The sequence below is a fragment of the Aythya marila genome, assembly GCF_965140915.1.
Source record: "Aythya marila genome assembly, chromosome: 2".
In the NCBI taxonomy this organism is placed as follows: Eukaryota; Metazoa; Chordata; class Aves; order Anseriformes; family Anatidae; genus Aythya; species Aythya marila.
The window spans coordinates 71,012,020-71,034,125 of record NC_139043.1 but is presented as its reverse complement, the minus strand read 5'-3'; the positions used below and the strand labels follow the sequence as shown (position 1 = coordinate 71,034,125).

General features: G+C 40.8%; 1 protein-coding gene across 1 annotated transcript in view; it reads left to right on the top strand.

Moving 5' to 3' along the window:
* The window catches only part of ANKH (ANKH inorganic pyrophosphate transport regulator), a 100,549-nt gene that overhangs the window by 47,285 nt on the left and 31,158 nt on the right, over positions 1-22,106 (top strand). The window contains exons 2-4 of the mRNA XM_082754245.1: positions 11,578-11,794; positions 19,279-19,397; positions 20,480-20,563. Of these exons, the coding sequence (XP_082610371.1) occupies positions 11,578-11,794; positions 19,279-19,397; positions 20,480-20,563 (420 nt within the window). The remainder of the gene's footprint in view (positions 1-11,577; positions 11,795-19,278; positions 19,398-20,479; positions 20,564-22,106) is intronic.

Here is a 22,106-nt window from a genome sequence, read left to right as displayed (position 1 = left end):
AGAGGGTTAGTAGGCAAATTTTATCATTACTGTTGAAATGGTGACTTTTATTAATAAGGGATGATAGCATGAGGTCAAAATGAATGTGAGAAAAGGGGTCAGTAAAGATAGATAGTTTTATACTTTGAGCTAAACTTGGTGTAGGCACAGGGCTGGCGGATCATTCAGCTTATGCATAAAATGTCTCCTGATAGGTGGTGCTCCACTGCTGAAGGTATCTGTAGAGATGCTGTTAGACAACAGAACCTGTTTAAGAATTACTACAGCAGCATTGACAGTTCTTCAGTCAGTGGAGGAACCCACCCACTATGTGTCTGATCACCACTTGAGCTGGAAGGGATTTTAAGATACGTGTATTTTTAAATTTGCATTTTCTGAACCCATGGGTAGACACCTCTGAAATTAGGTATCAAATTATATCACATACTTGGCATAATCAGCAATACTCACAAAGCAGCTTGTGATTGCACTTGTTAAAATCCATCCCTGCCAGACACAGAGAAATAAAAGTTACAAGCCTTGCTACAACTCCCAGGGTGTTTCTAAGTCTCATCTTCCCTGAGAATAAGACTGCCTGGGTACCACAGAAGGAATTCTTCATAGAAGAAGCCAAGGCTTTGCTGAAGATGTAAGAGGATTTTGCCAGGTATTTAGATGGTACACCAGAAAACCCCTGGCACTAGAATATGTCCCTGTATATTCAGAAGGAAAGCTTTTTTTGTCTCTCTGTAACTTATGTGTTCCCAAGAGGTGCAGAGGAAAAGATTGAAATATTGATGTATTTTTCATTTTTCCTCTTTACTATTGAATACAGTAAGGACCGAGCATATCTAGCCTGATTGCATTTCAGTTTAATTGGCATATTACCTCTACTTCCATTATCGTGGAAGGTCATTTATTATAACAGCAGCAATTGGGCTCCCAGCTGCCATAAAATCACATAAGAAACAGCAGTCACGTTCGCCCATGGTCTCCTGCTCTCCTTTGTCAGAGAGGGTATTTTCAGCCTTGCTCACATGGAAATACTCCCGTGCTTCCTCATGTGAAAGATAGGGCTTTTGAAAAAGGGTGCCTGATTTCAAGAGAAGCTTTTTAGTTATTTGTGCCACACACACACTGACTGCAAAAAGACGTGTGCAATAATTTCATTGTGAGTTAACTTGTTGACTTCATGTCATTGAATACCGGGAGAAATAGTCAAGCTATTTTTAAAAGGAAATGTTAGCCAATCCTGTAAACATCACCTGCAAGAACCGGCAGAAAATTTCAAGGTTCTCAAAACTTAGGCTGGGGGCGTAGAAGATTGGATTTTCTAAAAGAAAAAATTTACTTTGCGGAAACTCTTCCGGTTTACCTTTCTGCCTTTCTCCACTCTCACATCCCTTCCACCGACTTCCCATTTATTTTAAACAGGTACATTAGGTCAAAGTCTGGAGGCAGAATTACTGGTGTGGTGAGAGCATTGCTTTCTGCAGGTACTGGAGTATCGGAAAGTGCTGTAATAACTGGAAGTGCTTCAAAGCATGTTTTGTAATAAATTCACCAGTCCTAGAGAAACAAAATCATTGTCACCATCCAGAGTTTGTTTCCAATTCAACTGAGTAACTTTAATCTCATCTGAGTAAATAACTAGTACGAAGAATAAGAATGAAAAGGAAAGAAAAACAGATAGAAATGACAGGTTTTCTTACTGATGTTATGGACTTGGTTTACAGCAGATGTTTCCAACAGCGGAAACACCAAGTTTGTATTTAGGCTGGTCATCGGGGTGCCTTCTGTTTCTCTCTTCTAAGCAATTAAGACATGAGCTAATCTGGCAGCTCTCTGCGGCTCCACACTCACACCTAACAAACTGTGCTTTGTGCAGCCGGCAGCGTGCTGGAGGGAACAGCTGCTTCGTGACAGACCTTAACCAGCCCTGCTCCCCTCTCCTGACACAGCAGCTGATGAAAATCACAGCCCTCAGACAGGTTCTGCTCAGCTGAAGTTGGGCAGAGCCTTGGCACATAAGTAACCACTTCATGCTGGGCCACACGGGGAGATAAATGCTTTAAGAGTGAGATAAAAGAGAGCAGATAATTGCATAGTGCACCAAGTACACCTAAAGGTACTGCTGTACTGTGTGCTCAGGGACAGCTGGACAGGCTCCCACATATTGAGTCAGAGACGGAAGCCTTATTTGATGGTTATATGCATTTTTTGTAATCGTAGTATCTTTGACATGTACTTTATAGGTTGTTTTGTTTTGTTTTGTTTTTCTTTATTTTCCTTTCTGACATAATGCAGTACTGAGTACAATGAAAGACCTGCAGTTATTTGCCTTTCTTTGGAAGTCTACCCATATGACAAGCCAAGAATGTTGTACACTTGCTCAGCAGGCTCCTTACCTTTTCTGTCTCCAGTGGGAGAGAGAGAGTACATTTACCAAAGCTGAATGAACAAAGAACAAAGTCGGCAGACACTTGCTTCAGTTTGCTTTAACCTTTCAGCATGTGCAAGTAATGTTCATTAAATTGCAGAAGCTCAATCACTTTACATATTTTGACTAGCACACAAGTGTGACGAAGCTTACAGGGAGCTCTGAATGACTAGGGAAACTCCACTGACAATGGAAGGATTGGAGTTTGTTTACTCCGGGTTGATGCTAGCTGTTAATGAATTTGAACTACTTTGTGGGAAGAAGAGAGGGGCAGACAACTAAAGGCAGGCATCTCACAGTTCTGACATTATCAACTTCTGAGTAACTATCTTTCACTTCAGTACATCCGAAAGTGGTTTTAAGGCAAAAATCTATTTCTGCACAATGAGTTTCCACCCTTACAGATCCATAATCCTAAACCATTTTGGTCCCATCCTGCACATTATCACAGGGGCTGAACTTCACTGTCTTCTGCAATCTAAGCATCCTGGGCACCTACCACTTAAACTAAGAGTCTCAAAGGTTTATTTCTGCAGAAGGTTCCCCTAGCATGAGATCCATTTAAGGAGGCTTCCACTTAGGAGTTGCACCAGACACCAAAGCATCTGTTTGCATGGCCATTCTCCAGCTAAGTTACTCACCCTTCTGAACTGATTGCCAGTTCTGGCAGTGGCAAAATTAGTAAATCTAAACAAAAATAGCAGTAGGTTAATCTCTACAGTAGCCATGAAGTGGTAGGGTAATACCTGTGATGATACTGTAATATCTTGCTTCTGTATTGACAGCCCAGAATTCAATTGTTGGCTGTCACAATTTGCTGTATATAATTATTTCATCCCTTAATTTCATGTGAAAAGGGAATTGAGAGGAAATGCCAATTATTTGTCTTCCAAGTAGGAGGATGTGGGATCTTAATCACCAACAAAGAATGGGGAGTGTACAGAACTAAGAGAGCTAAAGCAGTAAATCTTATGGATCTGGCCTTCCGTATACTTTCCACAAGAGCTGAGATAGGAGAATAAATCACCTCATTGTTTCATACAGAAAGAAATCTCATAGGGTACTGCTTTTTCAACCCATGGAAAGAGAAATGCTTTCTTTTTTCTTCGAGCTAATGATAGAGGTAGTGTTTCCTTGTTCTCCTTGAGGACATGAACCTACCCAGTCTCTGCTATGTGCTGCTTGACCTTAAGTGCTCCGAGCCTAATACCCAGGAGCATACTCAATACAGCTGGAATATAGGCAAGATTTGTGTGCAGTTGAAGAAGTCTAACAGGTTCTGCTGAACCAGTGCAACTGGTGGGTGGCAGATGGTTGGCCAAACTTTGGTCTGTTTGAAAGGCACTTTTGATGGATAGATAGACTCTGCCAAATTTCTGAAGCTTTCACCAAATTCCACATATATTAAGTTTTTTTTTTTTGGCATGAGAAGTTCAAGAAAAATGGTTTAAAAATCAACAAAACTCATTAATTTTCCTTATTCTTGCAATTGGCAAAAGTATTTTGCAGATATGTTAAAATACTTGTTTGGATTATTTTTTTTTTCAATTTGGGTCTTTGCCTAGACTGAATTTTTTAAGGAGAAAAAAAAGAAAAAAAAAAAGTGGACTTAGATGAAATACAGGGTTTTGTAATTGGGAATGGGAGGTAACGTTATGTGAAAAAATACCTCTTAATAAATGAAAAAATGAGAGAGGAGTAGCCCAGCTTTTCATATGCAATGTATGAACTTAGAAACACAAAAGAAACAAATAACTGAAAAATACTATTCCATTGTATGGTGAATTATAGCTGTGCTAAAGCTAATAACAGCAGAAAGGGAAGAGTGAAAATTGAAAGGCAAGCAGAGCTAAATAATTTCTTGCAGTGAGGTGAAAATATAGATAAATTATTGACGAGATCTTCAGTGAAAGACAGCACGAAGGAGAGGTAGTACAAAGCAATGATACAAAAGAGGCTGTTGAAAAGGAAGGTGAAATCTGGGAAAATTGAAATTTTGACTCAAACTGGGATTGTGGGCCCTAATGTGCAGGAGAGATGGCCGTGGATCTTCTGATCCAGTTCCTGTTGTATGTGAAGATTCAGGTGAGGGTGGCTTTGCGACCACTGGAATGGGATGTCCAGAGAAGCTGTGGAGTCTTCTCTGCAACATCTCCTCCAAAGTGCTCAGTATTTACCCCGTTGCAACCCTGGGCAACCTGCTTTATGCCGGCCCCCAAAAGTCCCTTCCTGACTGAAGCTGACTACACTTTGGAGCCTAGTGAGAAGATCTGATCAGGGAAAAAGTGGCAATATCCATTTCAGGAAAGATCTGTGAGGAATGCTTCAGCATAGATGGAGAGAATGCTAATAAAAAGGCAGTATGACAGAACTGCCAAACTGACAGGCATGGGACCTATATAGATTAAATTTGCTGTGTGCATACAAACAAGTGTTATAACAGTCTTTGCAGAGATTTAATTTATAAAAATGAGAAGATACAGTTTTATGAAATACGTGGTGATAGTAAATGAGCTTGCTTTTTACTTTGGGGATGTAACGCAGGAAGAGAAGCAGTAGCCACAGCTGTTTCTGTGAGAAGTGAAAAACAAAAGGAGGAGCAGTGCTGCAGATACTGTGTCACTTGTGATTAAGGCAAATGTTCTTTGTGTGCATATACATGTGATATTAGTTTGTACCTCCTCCGTGCTTTCTTCCACTTAAAAGTAATCAAAATAGAATTTGGTAAAATAAAGGTAATGGCTGTGGTCCCACCTTAGGGAATGTCTTCCTCCTCAGCAGTCATGGAAACAGCAGTGGTTTAGATCTCCTTCATACAGGTGTGAGTGACAACCGTTCAATGGGCACTTGCTGGGGAATGCATCCCAAAGGGCTTCCCGCTGTCATGCTCCATAGCTCTCATGGCTTCAGGATCCACATTCTCCACCTCCCTGGGATAGTGCCCATCTGCAGCAGCCGGCTCACCCCTCCAAGGTTGCTTCCTGTTGTCAATATTCTGGCACTTTGTCAAATGTTTTAACTGGGGAGCATTTTGGCTTCTCTGAGTCTGTTTTTTTTTGTTGTTTGTTTTGTTTTGTTTTTTTTTCCTGTGGTCCTGGAGTCCCCTATTGGCTTTGTTTGTTGCTTTTGTATTATTCTCTTCCTTATTATGCTGGTTGTTGTTCATGAATACAGGCACTAAGTGCCCAAGGGTAGTGTGCCATAGCTAGTCTCCCAGCCCTCCCGTGTGTCCTCCTCTGCATTAGTTTTTGAAATGGGAAGGATTTCCCTTTTTCACTGAGTTCATTGTTGCCACTGCTGTCCTAATTATTCATATGCCTCCTGACTGCCTGTTAAAAAGTACCGTTCCTTGGTGCATCTTGGGTCAAGTGAAAGCTGAATGCTCTGAAATTATGTTATTTTGGATTTAGAGTCTTCATTTAAACTGCTCCCAGGGCATACTTTCATACAGCTTTGACATTGGGAAGCGAGTGGATAGTGTCAACAAGTAAAGCTGAGAGCCTTGTGATGGTCACAGAGTAGCGGGCATTTAAGATTAGAGTAAGAGTCTTGCAAAAATGCTTGTTCTTGCTTTTCATTTCTAGGCCATGTTCTCCTTACTTAGGTAGGCAGAGTAAATTTGGTTGAAATTTTAGTACACCAACTTCTTTTTTAAGATAAAGCCCTGATACATGCCCTGCATTTCCAGTTTCTTTCGAAATAGGAGGCAGCAAGAGGCAGAAAAAATGTAGCTCTCCTTTTTGGGACAGCCCTGATAGTCATCCAGAGACAGGTGTCCCTCTCCCCGAGTGGGTGTCTCTTCATCTTTCTGCCTGGGGGCTGGGGCTGCAGCCTCCGATTTCAGCACTGCCGGCGGTGTGGACAGGGCAAGGCCTAGCGGTGGTGGGGACTGGCAGCGGCTGTAGGAGAGGAGGGAGGAGGTGTTTCGGCAGAGGGCTAATAGGAGCTGACCTCAGGTGGCCTTTCAGTCACCTGAGGCATGATCAACAGCAGATGCCAGCCCAAAACTAGAGAGGCTGAATTAGGATAAAAGCATTGCAAAAGAACAACAACAATAACAAAACAGCACATTACGATGAACACTCATCAGTCGTCATTTTCTAACTACACAGACTCCTACCCCCTCAGGGCTCTCTCTTCATACACGATGTTTGCACAACCTTCTTGAGACAGAAAAAATACCTGAGAGCCATTTCACCCCATTTTCTCCCACTTGCATGTATGTGGAAGTCTTAACCACAGGGCACTAGATATTTCCCTCTAATTACTTACCATTGACTCCTGCCTTTATAAGACACAAAGCTACAGATAGGACAGTGCTCAGCACTTATACAGTAGTCTGGTCATTTCATGCTGATATGTATTGGGTCTGTCACATGCCATTCTGGCAGTGCAGTTCATGCAGGTGTGACAGGGCAAAGCCAAATAGCCAGAGCCAACTGGTAAACTTGACACTGAAAACTTCAGTGTGACAGGATTTACTAAATGAAAACTCAGCCAACAGTTATCAAAACAGGAATTACTGGACACCAGAGAAGGACCGTTCCCTATGTTAGCTTGGTCTTTGAATACTTTGGCTCTCTTCCTCTGTCTTAGGAGAGGAGAGGTTGGAAGAAAGACAATGGGAGGGGGAACATCCTACAAATGTTTGTTGAGCTATTTCATAGGAGGATCGTGAGAAGTAATCAAACACTTTAGAACCAGCCTAAGACACAACTTCGAATTTTTGGCAACAGAAATGTGGAGCTGTTGATAGGAACCAAACTTTTTCTGCCAATATTAGTGAATAATGCGGAAAACCCATGCAAAATAGGACAAGCTAGACCTTTGACATTTTTCTCACAGTTGTTTTTTTAAATCACTGCCTTTCCATGCAAAAGATTGTTGGATTCATCCTTTATGCATTTCCTAGAAATTTGATAAAGGTCACGTATGTTCCTTGTAAGAAGATAAAGCCAGCAACAGTACCCAATTTTGAAGATGTGGTTACTGGCTTGAAATGTCATTAAGCGTATTCATATTTTTCTGACTTGAATCTTTCGGATGGGAATTTTAAAACACTAGCCCTCTCTGACTTTAGCAAACATCAGAGGCAGCACACATTTTTTCATTAAAAAGGGCTCAAGGTGTTGTTTCCATGTCCTCTAGCAAAGATCTCATCTTTCTAGTAATAACATACTGTGTTATACAAGACATTGCATAAAACTAACTGTAAATCTGGATGCCTGTTTTTTTGAGAAGTGTTTCAGGAATATGACTTATTTTGACTGGCTGGTTCACGTTCTTACTAGGTAGTGATCAGCCAGGAAGTATTCTATGCTTGTTTTTGTATTTCTAAAAGAAGAGTGAGCAAGTCAGTGAGTGGTTTTGTTGTAATCATTTTGAAGAAAAGCAATTTATTGTGGTGTTTTCATGAACTGACACACCAGGTTAGCTGTTCATTAAATTCAGGAGGATGTTCCATCCCCAGTAGCCTTTCTTCTAGCATATGGATTTCATAGTTCTCTCTTCAAGTTAGGTGTGATAAGCCAGTTGAAAGTAGAATGACATCTGCAATATGTATGATCAAGCTAACTTCTTGTATAAGCACTGTCATTATTATTACTACCTAGTTCAGTGTGATTTTGTTGACAAGCCACATAAAGCTTTACAGAGATAGGCTGTGTTCTATGTGAAACAAATGGGACACATGCTACTGATCAATTTTTATTACTTTTTTTTTTTTTTGCACATAGAAAGTGTATAAAATGCAATCAGATAAAAAAAAATAAGTCCTTGCCCTGGTTTATATTTTTCTTCCTTTGTGAAAGATTTAATTGAAAATCTAACAGGAAATTAGACTGGGAGATTATCAACTACCTGTATTTTTCGTATAGCACCCCAAACTGGCTTTACCAAATATCTGGGATTTCTTGTGGATTTAAGGATATCAAATACGTCATTACAGTTTCAGTGGCACAAATAGGTTTGTTCTCGTAGAGTGTTTGGAAGCTGGGGATGAAGAACTTTTTGCACTGTCATCTGAAAGTGGAAATGGAAAAAGAAAGTTACAGAAGTTAAACCAACTGTATACTGCTCCACTGACTATTCATTTCTTCAGGATCTTTCCAAAGAAACATTTAGAAGCATTGCTTTTTCAGGGGTGGCCTCTAGAGTATTTCATCATGTCAGCCAACTGTTCCACAGGACTATAAACCAATGGCAACAAACCTCTTACAAAGTCCCTTTTGGATTTTGCCAGTTTAGATTACCTGGTACACAGTGTCTGTCTGGGGAAAATTACTCAGAAGCATCTACTTGGCTGTCATTTGTTGGTACAAAAGAGGTCAGAGTTCAGCCTGTAAAACCAGAGAGGAAGAGAGGTTGGAGCACTCAAGGCTTCCTGTCTGTCCTACTTGGGTGGAAAACTTAGGTACCCAGGGGCCACAGTCACACAGAGCTAGTGTCACTGGCTTGAGCACTGTGCTCTACAGAGGTTTGTGTCCCTAGGGAGGGATCATACTGCCGTGCCACTTGACAGTGTGATTTCTTAAAGCCACACTTATCCCAGGGACCTTGTCAGGTTGTCTTCCTCCACAGACTCTGATAGTCCATAGTTGTCCAAACTGGTAAGGAAGCACTTGTGCTTTTGAAGCTGTGCTGAAAAGATACTGAGCTGTTTGCAAGCGACAGGAAGCTTTTAAATCAGATCACCTGAAATTGGGTAACAGCTTCTCTTTAAATTGAAGCTGCTAGAAATATTTCAGTGTGGGCAAAAGAAAAGAGAGGAAATAGCCATAACGAAGGAGCCCTTTGCATGGCATAATCTAAGGTTACATGTATTTCCCTATTACTGGCAACAGCAACAGGGAGGTATAGCATCTTAAGGAAGTTTAAACGAACAGTTTGTAACTGTATGTCTTGATATGAAAAGCAACATCATTACTACCATCATCATAAAACGCAGCTAAACTTAACTATTTATTTCACAGGCCACAGTCTTTTCCACAGATTGCCCAAGTACAGTTTTATGCACCCACTACTGTATTTGCCATCTGCAGATTTAATAATCGGTCACTGGAACATGCTCCCCAGGACAGCACCAAGCCCACCGGAGTTCAAGAAGCATTTGGACAATGCTCTCAGACAAATGGCCTGATTTTTGGGTGATCCTGTGTGGACCCAGGAGCTGGACTCAATGGTCCTTGTGGGTCCCTTCCAACTCAGGATATTTTACGATTCTGTGATTTTAATATAGTTTGAACTCTTATCAGTGCAACAGATGGAAGTATCTGTACTGCAGAAAAGGTTGTGTATAGCAGCTGCAGATACTCAGTACCTATCACAGGTTATTTTCAGGAGGGGATAAAATGGAGCAAGACAAATGAAAACATTGGAACTGTAAGTGTTCAGGGCAGCGCACATTGCAATAAAGATTTGGCAGATATCAGGGATTGAGACATTGGCATTTTCTACAGCTTTTTACTATGCTGGTGGTGCAGCTTTAGCTTCAAAAATTAAGCACATCTTACAGAAAGAGTGATAAGAATGGTAGGTAAAATGCTAATTTCTGCTATGCGGATGTGGGATTTTTGAAGTCAGTGGAAATTGCTTGCTTATAGGGTCTTTGAAAAAAAAAAGGAAAGAAAGAAAAAGAAAATAGAAAAAGACTGCAACAGAAAGTCCATGCTTACATTTGAAATGGAACTTCGAATTATGGACTTCACCACAGTTACCTGATGATACGCTGTCTGTGGTTTGTTCATTCAGAAAAAAAAAAAAGAAAGAAAAAAAAAAAAAGCAGTATTGGAAGTACTGTGGAAGTGGATAGACTGAGATTTGCAGCATGGTTTGGAGAGATATTCCTGGTTGGCCAAAGTGGCGCAGCCCTGTCAGCACACAACAGCTGTAACCCATAGGAACTAAATACTTGTGAAAACAAGTCATGTTTCATCCTTCATGCTTTTTGAAACTAATCCTGTTTTAAGTTTTCTGAATATATCAGATGATTGATGTTGTCACACTGCAAATAAATCTTATCATTCTGTCATTTGTATTTGAAATTTTAGAAGCATTTTGTTACAAGCTGGAATCTGAAGCAATGTTACACATTTTTTGCTGTGGTTTACCATAACAATAAAAATAATCCATTTAATTCTCAGCAATTCATTGGTGAACATTTCCTAAATACAGACCTGGAATGACTTGTGAGGTTATCTGAACCTGAATATGCCTTGAAATACATGTGCTGCATTTCTTTTTAAATTTGTTAGAACGAGTCATAAATAAATATAGGATCAGAACCTTGTGGAATCATAGAATCATCTAGATTGGAAAAGACCTTCAAGATCATCAAGTCCAACCATTAATCTCACCTACAAAGTCAGATGACTAAACCATGCCTCTTAGTGTAACATCCGCATTTCTTTTAAATACCTCCAGGGATGGGGGCTCCACTACTGCCCTGAGAAGCCCATTCCAATGCTTGACCACCCCTTCTGTGAAGAAATTCTTCCTAATATCCAATCTAAACCTAAATGCAAAATACATGAAAGCAGAACAGATATGTTTAGTCATGTGCATATTTGCCCTAGTTTTATAATAATAAACATCATGGCACAGTACCATTATTCAAAACAAATCATAGGATATAGTGAAAATCTCATTACACAGGAAAAAAAACCTTTGAGCTCCTGAAATTTCAGCATTTAATAACGTTAGAGTTTTTTTTGTTTTGTTTTGTTTTGTTTTTTACCTGTGCAGATGCCTACAAGGACTGTCCATTGTTTAATTCAGACCTAAGGCCTCGAAGTGGCATTTAAAGGGTCTTGTATCATCTATGAATATTAGCAGGTCATACAATTACTCTAAAAAGGAGAAAAACTAACTTCTGGTATAGCAGGAATTGCATGATATACTTTAGAAGTAGATATCTACCTTAGTTTCTAAAACACAGTTTATCTTCAAATCTATATGACTTGAACTTACAGGCTGTATGCAATTATGAAGTTGCTTATGTCACATCGCTTATTGCTGCTGAACCCAGAGAAACAAAAGTCAACTCAGGGTGTAAACAGTGAGAGCTGAACTTGTTCTTTCAGACACCGTCTGGAGAAGATTGTTTTGCTATGCTTTCACATTTGCTGCAGTATTTTCTCTGTCTTTTTGTGTTTCAACAGGCCTTGAATAGGGGCATCGCTGCAGTTAAGGAAGATGCTGTGGAAATGCTGGCCAGCTACGGGCTGGCGTACTCCCTGATGAAGTTCTTCACAGGTCCAATGAGTGACTTCAAAAACGTAGGTCTGGTGTTTGTGAACAGCAAGAGAGACAGGACCAAAGCAGTTTTGTGCATGGTTGTGGCTGGCGCTGTAGCTGCTGTATTTCATACCTTAATAGGTAAGGTTACTTCACATCTAATTAACACATCTTTTATTTTGCTTCCTTCAACTAGTCTTCAAACATATTAACTTGTAGGTTTAAGATTTCATTTGTTAGTACAAGGGGAAATGCAGAAGGGATAAACTCTCTTGTGTTGGTAGCATGCCCAAGCCATGCAATTTTTAATACTGTTAAAACAGGTTGTTAAGTGGTATATTCCACCTCCAGGGCTCACCTGCCTGGCTGCTCAACATGCTGCTAATCTTTTTTAATCAGGTGTGTGAGCAAAACTCTGGTAAGGTTGGCAGGTTGCCTGAAGCAGATAGCTCAGTGTTACTGTTAGGTAGCACCTAGCACTATCTGCCCAAATGGTTTTGGCACATCACTTTGTAGCCAGCCTTCAAGATGTTGAAGGCAGAGCTCTTTGCCAGATCTTGGTGGCGTTGTTAGTTACTCCCTCTGTACCAGTTCCTTTGCTACTTATCATGCAGTACAAGTCTCTTAAGTCAGTAGGTCAGCAACATCATTGAAATATCAGGTATTACTCTCTACTAGTGCTAGTCATCATTCACTTCTGTTGAGTAATTAACTTGTGAAAGAAGAAGCAGTTCCAAACAGCACTTTATGTCAAACTGAGGTCAGCTCTCTCAATGTACTCTGAAACAAGGGAAATACACAAGCAGTTCTGAACTGAACATGACAAGTAAGGCAACCGCAGGATTTGCCAATTGCTGATAGCCTGGAGAAATGTCTTATCAACCCAAGGATCAACCAGCACCACAACAATAAAAAAGCCACATGACCTGGAAGGCTGCAACTTCATCCTCTCCAAGAACTGCACCACATTTTCTGCATGTTGTGGCTCATTCCACGGAGCTGAAACCTCTGTAGCTCGGCAATGAGGAATAAAGGACGCTGGAGGAAGAAGCAGAGTACATTTCGTTCTACAGGTACAATCCGAATAGCTGGGAGCTCTGAGAAGAGGGTGGAGGGAGGTAACACAACAGCCTGTGGAGGCACATGTTGGTTGATGGGAAGTAGGATGGAGCTGGTTGACCAGCAGTAGGGGGTCATTCTGTGACAGCTGAATGGGAAAAGCGAGTGTGATGGCAATTTCCTGAATTGCTGTGAAATTATGGAGTGGCCTGGAAGCGGGGCACCATTCATTATCAGACACTAACATGTCTGAAGAACAACACTTGCTCAGCATACTGCTACTGTCTGGGTAGAGCAGGCAGATATGAAGCCCACTGCTCTTACCCTTTAACAGGATGCCAGCTGTGTTTAATGGCCCTACGTGCCTCCCAAGCACTCCAGTTTGTTTCACCATAGTGTTTCTTATTCCTCCACTGATACAGCAGCCCCATACTGTTTACTTTTTCTCTATGTTACAGTCATAATAAATGCTTGCAGTAATGGCTCACTAGCCATGGCAAGTCTGTGGCAGGGTTAAGTAGTTGCTAACTTTGTAAGCTGAATCCACGATAAAAATCCATGCTGAAGTTAATTTATTTCACCAGTATCAACTGGTCACTTCCTCGATGTGCTTACAGTTGAGGCTGTTTCACTGCACTGGTGTTAAAGGCTTTGGGCCATTTGTAAGTTTGGCTTTCCAGTTTCTTTGCTTGGAATGTTTCTTCAGCCCCCAGAGCTGCTATTCTAGTTGCACACTTGTTTCCCCACCAGTCCTGGTCAAAGTTTTTGTCTTAGCCAACTGGATAAAAGAAATATTTTCTAGTCACTCAAAATTTCATTTTAAGCTATTACAGATTTTGAGAACATTTAAAGTATAACTATCAAATATCCAGGTGAAAGGCAGCTGAATTTTCCATGTGAGACTTCTTATTGAGGAGAGTTGTTTGGGCAGCCATTTGAAAACATGCCAGATAAGTCTTTTGGTTTTGCCTGGAAATAGAGCCCTGCTGAGTTCAGAACTTCTGAAATGCCCTCTCTGCAGATATTAAAAAATAAATAAAATATGAAGGCTGTACTTTCCATGCCTTAAAGCCATTGGTTAAAGGGCTTTGCACAATCTTTCAGCTGCTTATGGTGGCAGACTGCAAAATATTTTTTAGTATTTTAACTTGTCTGTGCCTGAAAATATGCAAAGGCCACAGCAGAGACTGGCAGAGCGCCCGAGAGAATGGAGTTAGTCAGATTCTAGCACCAATTGCCTGGGTGATGGTGCCAAGTTTTGTGTTTAAAATTTCCTTTGAACATGTTTCAAATCCTGATTATTCTTTTCTGACCCACAGATGCACAGTCTTCCTAGCAGAAGGAGGAGAAGGAGTCCAGTGGCAGACAGGCAACTTCTGAGGATCTGCAGCTACTCCCCAACAGCCACGAGCTTGTTGCAGACTATCTACAGGAGAGAGAAATTCAGGTTACTGATACTTGACAGATGAAAAACTGAGACAAGCACCACTTAAGGGACTGAATTTCTTTTGCATGCCGTATGTATGGGGCTAAGGAAGATGGCATGACTGCTTGCTGTGGATGTCGAAGCCCAGGAGAAGGAACAAAGAAGAAAAAAGCCAAAGAAATAAGGAGTACAGAAGGTCAGAAGGAAGAAAACAAGTGGTGGTAGAAACACAGTGACCACAATGAAACACCACATTTCCAACTGTGATAGAGACTCTTTGCAGTCTGTACACACAGTGCCTCACAGACAGCAGCCTCTACTTGTTTGAAATATCAAAACAGACGATTTCACTCAACTGCCTTCATTTCTTCAGCATCAGCTCCCCACTACTGTTCCCCCATAGGGGCTAACACAGTCCTCTCTGGGAGTGACTGGCTGAGCCAAACCACTCAAACTCACAGCATGCGGTCCTTAAGTCATCACTGTACTACATTCCCATGAACATCCACAGTATCTTCACCAATAGTTCCTATCATTCTCCTGTGCAGGTAGCAGTAAGAACCAAGAAATGACTTGATGAAAGGCAACTGAAACTTTATTCTTCTCTCTCTTAAAGTGCTGCTGTAAGCCTTGGTCAGTATGTTATTCCTGCTTTTGCTGTCTCACTTGTGATCTGGAAATAGAAGATAGTAGGCTGCCTTCTTTCTCTTGTGCTATTCTGGGAGCAGCTACTGCCACCAGAGTTTCCTTGTAGGAAGGAGTCTAAAGCATCTAGTTATTTCAGAGATAGGCTTTTGAGTGGGAATATTGGGCTATAAGAAAAGGAATTCAAGATGATAAACCTGTCTGTGCATACTTTTGACATTTTAATAAACTACCAGCTTGACAGAGAAGAGAATAGAGCATTAAATTATAGAACAGTATGCTAACGTAATGCATTAATAGGTGCTGCTGGTTCGTCCTCCATACTGTGCGAGTCCTTTTAACACTGGTGTCATGAAGGATATGCACATCTTCTTTGGCAAGAAAACAGCATTGTTCAGCCTTTCACTACTTTACTGAGAAATACTATACTGCAAAAGTTTATTTCCAAAGAGGAAGCAGCCTCTTTGCTTAAGTAGACACCTTTCAATGGTGCCTCCTGCACCTGACCAAAATTCCATGGTAGATCATTTGGCATCACCAAGAAAAAAAAGGTTGCAACTTTAGTAGCAAGGCAAACATAGCAGACTGGATGGCCAATAAGTATGAGTGACCCTGTTGTTTGTGCCAGTTTATTACTGATCTCCTAGTGGGCAAGGGCCCCTCCCTGCACAGGTGAAAATGTCAGCAGTAGCTAGTAATTTTTTTGAACCTGCATGTATGGTCACTGCATATACATTAATGATCTGCAGAAGAAGTGAGGTATACGTGTAATCCAACTGCTTCCAGTGTAACACTACTGGATATTTTCCATGACTAGGAATCATAGTAGAGCTTATGCCAAACCAAGCTATTTTTTTTCCAGTCAGTCCTGTTCTGACATGGCCACTGTACTGGTTTGTACTACACTTTTTGCCCTGGAAAAAGATGAAAGCACAGGAACACAAATTGGAATATAATCCAAGCTTACTTTTTATTTTTGTCTACTAAGAGATGATGTTATTTATTAAAAACATGTCCTGCCTCAGCATCTTCAAGTGATTGTTGTTAAAGCAGTAACTTGCTTCCCCAGCTGCTCCAGCTCTTCTTCCACAACAAGGGCAGTTCCTTTTCAGCAAGTTGTTCAGGACAAAGGAAGAATGAAGAAAGCCTACAACCACAGCTGATTTTAGGATATATTTTTTTTAATTAAAACAGGCAAATTTTGAGACTTACGAGATGTTGGCCTACCCAAAGAGACCATTGGACATTGGTAATTTGGAAAAATTAACTAATTGAATTTCGTAACTACAGCTGATCACAGAAGATGATAACTGCAATTATCAGTCTTCACTGAGATGTTCATAAGCTGGTTTTATTATTCATTCATTGCTGTGAGAAAAAAAAAAGAAAAAAAAGAAAAAAGAAAAAAAAAAGAAATGCAGTACCCAAGACGCCCTGATCATCTGAATTTTTGCATGGGGAACCCAGGCTTTTGTTTCTGTTTTATGTCAGGCTAATCAAAGACATCACAAAATCTATGTAACCTGTGCCATCTCCAATTGCGGACTTGCCATTATAATTTTGTATTTTTAGCAAATTGTCCTTTTCTTATCTGCCTAAATCACTTAGCTGGTTTTGGCCCTGTGAGGTATCTTTCTGACTAGCAGCAGGATAGATGTTTACTTCTCAAGTGAGTTAATTTTTAAAACTGGCACCAAAGAATAAATATGGAATGCTTCTAAAAAAACCCACATACTTAACCCAAAAAAAAATTATTGGTGTTTTCGTTTGTTTGTTTTTTTCGTTATTGATTTTTTACTCCAGTAAAGTGAATATTGACATATGCAGCTCTGTACCTAGAAGTAAGTGATATCACTTCCTGTGAGGGTTTCTTTTTGTTTTCTTTACAATGTATATATAACATACTGGATAGTAGATAGCCCCAAAATGACTACAGTGTGGCTATTTCTTTGAGACTGCTGGCATCATTAAGCGTGTGTTCAGTTATTTCAAGGATGTCTGAAATTTATGTGGTTATAATCAGCTCATTAGAGAAATCAGTGTAGAAGAGAGTAGATCCAGTTAGGTGCACAGTATTTCATTGTCATTTCATATGCACCCAGGTCTTACGACTCAACTAGAAAAGACAGAAGCAAGAATTCCTGCTTAAATGCTGGTATATCAGAAGCAAAACTGATCCATAGATATCAAAATAAGTGAGTTATTCCAGGAGAGTAAACAGGCAGCTTGTCTTGGAGTTGGACTCCTCTGTTTTGGTTGAAATGATGCAAGGAATGGGAATAGCCATCTGCTTTAGATTCATGTAATACTCTTCAGCTCTGTTGTCTGTTATTAATTTTGTTCTGTGCTTCATAATAAGTATGTAAGGTTTGCCAAGGTTAAGTTCTAATTGCATCAGCAATTGCTTTATTCACAGCTCAGAGACACATGCCTGTATAATTGTCAGTAAATCTCAGCTTGCTGAGTCCTTCTTTCTGAGGATGGAAACGTTCATTGACACCAGTAACAGTGATTGTGTGCTTTCACTGACATGTTGAAGAAAATAGTTGAGAATTTTAAAACTAGTTTTTAAGCTTAGCCACTATTATTTTAAAATAAAAGCCACATTAAAAACTGCGATTAGACTTCTTGTGGATGGGGGAGAGGAAGACAAATCTTAAAGCTTACAGAAGCACAGTGCTGATATCCCTAGAAATCTTAAAAATTTGGTGCTGTGGGCTGTGGTAGTTTAAGTCCATTGAGAGTGCCCTGCCATTCAACTGAATTATGGTGAAGTGGCTGTTCCTAGAAGTGAGAGTAATGCAGTCTCTGACCTCTCTAATTCTGTGAATTTTTCTGTTTATTTAAACTTAAAGGAAAAAAAAAAAAAAAAAGTTAAACATAATAATGGCTTTAAGAGCCAAAAAAAAAAAAAAAAAAAAAGTTTTCATTACTTACTATTTTCTAAGCACTTTAAAAATCTCCTTTAAAGCAGGAGAAGACCAGAGGGCAGAGTGCACAGAGAGCACAGATGAATTCTGCAGCATGGTGTCTTCCCCCTATTTCACTGCTGATGGAGATCACTCCCCAAGAGGAGGTTCCTCAGCACGTAGACTTGGATTCTGTTACTCCCCATATGGCGAATAAGACCGGTGTGTTTCCTGCAAAAGTTTTAAATCTTTTATGTAGGAGAAGTTTAAAGCAACGTCAATGGGACCTAAAAGAGAACTCAATAAATCTGGCCCTCAGAGGCAACTTGCCTCACATGCCTTCCGAACTTGTTCTTGTTTCTTCAAATAAGTAAATTCAGATAAATGGGCATACTGGCCTGCCATAAAAGCAGCTTTTTACAAGGAGTAACCACACAGAAATCCATATGTAACAGAGTGGTTTCAAAATAATGAGTGAAAATTGGTGTATGAATATTCATACAAAAATAAGAAGGGGCTGTGGCTCATGTGTGACTGAACTTAGCAGCAATTAAATGAGTACTTAAGGAGCTAAGCTGGCCTCCCTGAACGCAGAAAAGGCTAGAGTCCAGTTGTAAAGTTCTGTCCCTTTGGAAGGACACAACTGAAATTATCTGGGAGTGGCTCAGAAGGATAGCTACCCAGCTTGGGGATCACTAGGTGAAGTGAGAGACTGAGCCTAGCAGTAGTAGATAGGGACCAGCACAGGGAAATGGGGAGTTTTTACCATTTTTACATATCTGGGGCAGTCATGGCTGTCTGGATTGAGGCTCACGCAAAAACTCTCAAAAACTCCTCATCAGAGGTTGAAACTGGACAGCAAATACACTGGTGACTGGAAGCGGCAACCTCCTGATTTCCATCAGTGCAAAGCACCCTTTCCAGACTTGTGGCTTCTGAGATGCCAGCTGTAAATGAGGAAGGAGAGTAAGAGTTGTTAGAGGCTGCCCAGCAAACATGCAGTGAGCTGTGCTGTGCCCTGACAGGTCCCAGCAGAGGTGGTCATTAGGCAGAGCAAGGGAGAGTCACTCACTGGAGCATAATGAGTGTGATTTATTGCATGTCTTCGCAAATCCTAGTGCTCCTTTTACAGCTCTGGGCAGGTTTACAGGTAATGTCATGAGAATGCAGTGGCAATAGGTGGTTTCAGAATTTATACGGCACTATATCCCATGAAATACACAGTGTCTGGTGAAAACAGCTTTTCTAACAAAGAGCCCTGAGTTAATGAAAGAGCAGTAGATTTTCTGGAGTACCAGTGTGTTCATTTAGGAAACAGATGTGGCACTTACTATACCCATTTCCCAACCCGGCCATTTGTTATCACTCCTCTGCCAAAGGTTACTTGAAAAAGGGCTGCGAGAGCACTCCTTAGTAATAAACAGCAGCTGGTGAGGCTGTGACATCCTGCAGCCCCTGCAGCTGTTTGCTGAGTGGGTATATCTCACAGCTTGTAGGCATCCTACTCTTTCGGGTACTTCTGAGCATCTTATGCAGAATCCATAACGTAACCTTTATTATTCATTCCTATTCTTGTATCTCTACAGCATATAGCGATTTGGGGTATTACATTATTAATAAGCTACACCATGTGGATGAATCAGTGGGAAGTAAAACTCGGAGGGCCTTCCTTTATCTTGCTGCCTTCCCTTTTATGGATGCCATGGTGAGTTCATGATTCAGAACTGAATTTTAATATCAATGTTATTTTTTTCTTTGGTGACCTTAGTTTGCAAAGTCTGTTACCTGATGGGAAGCTGAAGGTCTGCAGAAGGAAGGCATGTCCTTTGCAAGCAATAGCTCTGGATGTACATGAACACATCATCTTCTGCTACCTGGAAAAAGCATCTGGGTGGAGTTGAACATCCAGAGATCATGACAAATGTAAAAATCCTCAGCTGACTTAGCAGAGTTACTGTATATGCATGCTAGAAAGCACTGGTCATCTTGTGATGGGCTGCACAGATTGTCTGTATGTGTCCTCTCAATACAATTTGTATTGCACGATTTCAATTTGCTGCGCATTCCCAAGTCACTTGCAGAGCTCATAGATCAATACTTTCTCAAAGCAGATTTATTGAAAAGATATTTGTTACCAGCATTTTTTGCAAGTGCAGCTTAGTCCAGTGTATCTCAAATGCATGGGGAAGAGAGCCACATGTGTGGGTGGGCTGCTGCTCTCCAGATCACCAGGCTGACTGCATGTGGCCTGCACAATGTAAACAAAGACATGGCAGCTCTCTTTAATTCCAGTAATTCTATGTAAAAGTCAGAAAGGATAACCTTCTCATAGCATGCCTCCACTGCTTTTTCCACTTAACACAGTAGCTGACAGTGAAAAGAAGTTGGATCGTTTTCTTTTTAAGACAGGGCTCAATATAGCGTATGAATACACTTCTGAGGTGCATTCAACTGGTGAATGACAGGAAACATTTTTCCCTTAGAATATTTAGTATGATAACCTCTGCAGCATCTGTATAGAAGGAACACTCTTATTGGCTATCCTGCTCAGAAATGTCTATGCAATCTGTAAAATTATTCCCATTCTTCCTGCCAGCCCGGGCAAAGAGGAACTAAATGCAGTAGTGCTTTCTCTGCCCTACTTGCTTAACATTTGCCCAGGTTCACACCAGGTGCTGCTGGTGTAAAAAAGCTGTGTAAGTTTTTTGTATAAAAAACATCATTCTGGGACCTGAAATCCTTAACAAATACCATAATCACACATTCTGTTCTGCCTTTTTTTTTCAGGCATGGACCCATGCTGGGATTCTGCTGAAACACAAGTACAGTTTCCTGGTGGGATGTGCCTCCATCTCAGATGTCATAGCTCAGGTAATGCCTCCTCTTGGCAGTCACTCTTTCAATTGTGTTATGGACTCGATGCTTTCCTAAACAGTAATGCTTTTGCACAGAGACTGCCTTCTCTCTCTGTCATGGACAGCACACCAGAGAAAATAATCTTGTGCACTGTTCTCTGGTAGTTTCCCCACTCTTTGCTGACATTTGTGATTTAGGCTGGTCTCACTTGACTGGATCAAGTCAGTCGTGAAGCAATGACAGGAGAAGGAGCCAGGACTGTTTGGGTTAGGGACATATCTTCTGGCGCTTCCAGACACTGTGCTACAATGGCTGAGAATCAAGCTATATATACACATGTACACCTGGGGGAAAGAGAAGTCAGCCAGAAGGATTGATGACTGCCACCAACTGAGGCAGTACTTTGATAGAGACCTTTCTCCCCTGTGTACATTCTCCCCCACACTTCACACAGTTGCAATGAAATCTGGAGTGGGGAGTGTAGGCAGGGAAGCTAAGGCTTGATTCTCCAGCCCACTTGTCAGTTTTGCACATGATGTCTAATCTGCTGAAATGCAGGGGTGTAAACCATCTTCTGAGTGCCGGTATAGCACTGTTCTTGTTACTGGACCAAAAGCTGAAGACTTGGATCTGAAGCAGAAGCTATATCTGTGGTGATACTCTCTGGGTGATAGAGGGAAGACCCAATGTTGAATTTACGTTTGTGAGGGAGGTGTTAAATGTCCTGTTGCTTTGCATGGGACATGCTTGTAAAACAATATTCATATGCATTGCTGATGGCCAGTGTTGTACCATTTGAGAACCAACACAGAGCCCTCTTTTTGAAGTATTTATGACCATGTTATGAATGGAAGATCCCAGAGCCTGCAGAGCAGTTACAGTGCTGCCTCATTACCAGCTGAGGTAATAACTGGGCAAGAAAGACTATAATAATAGGACAACATCAAAGGAAATAAGAAGTCAACAGCACTTAGTTCAATTTTCTGTACCATTTCCCTCACACAAAGTAGGAGCAAACTATAAACCGGGTTAAACCATTCAGTCAGCTGCTATTCTATGTTTGGCATGTCTGTCCCTTTACAATACTGCATTAAATCCCTGAAGATAATACCAATTACTTTAAATGACTTTAACACCCAGGCTCTGCTCTTCTTCTGATGTGACCTACAAAGTTTGCTGACCTTAGATGCATGTCAGGTCATTTACACCTAAATACAGAAGCTGGAATTCCTATTTTGGCCATGGTACGCATGCCCTTTTCATGGTGGCTGGTGAGTGGGGTGCCAAACTTGTGAAGAATAAGACACCTGTCATCTTGTCTCCAGCCTGTAATAAAATATCGCAACAGAGCAAGCGTAAAACCAGAAGACAAAAATTTGTGGTTCTCCCTAGCCCAGAGCTGCCTACACCTACATGTACTCCCTACATAGGCAATAGGTGCACAGGCAGTAGATAATTCTCCTTGGATAGCTTCATGTACACATTTTGTGGCTGACTTTACTTCTGTTTAATGAAGAAGGATTCTTTTGTGGAGTTCAAATGAGCTGTTTTGCAAATC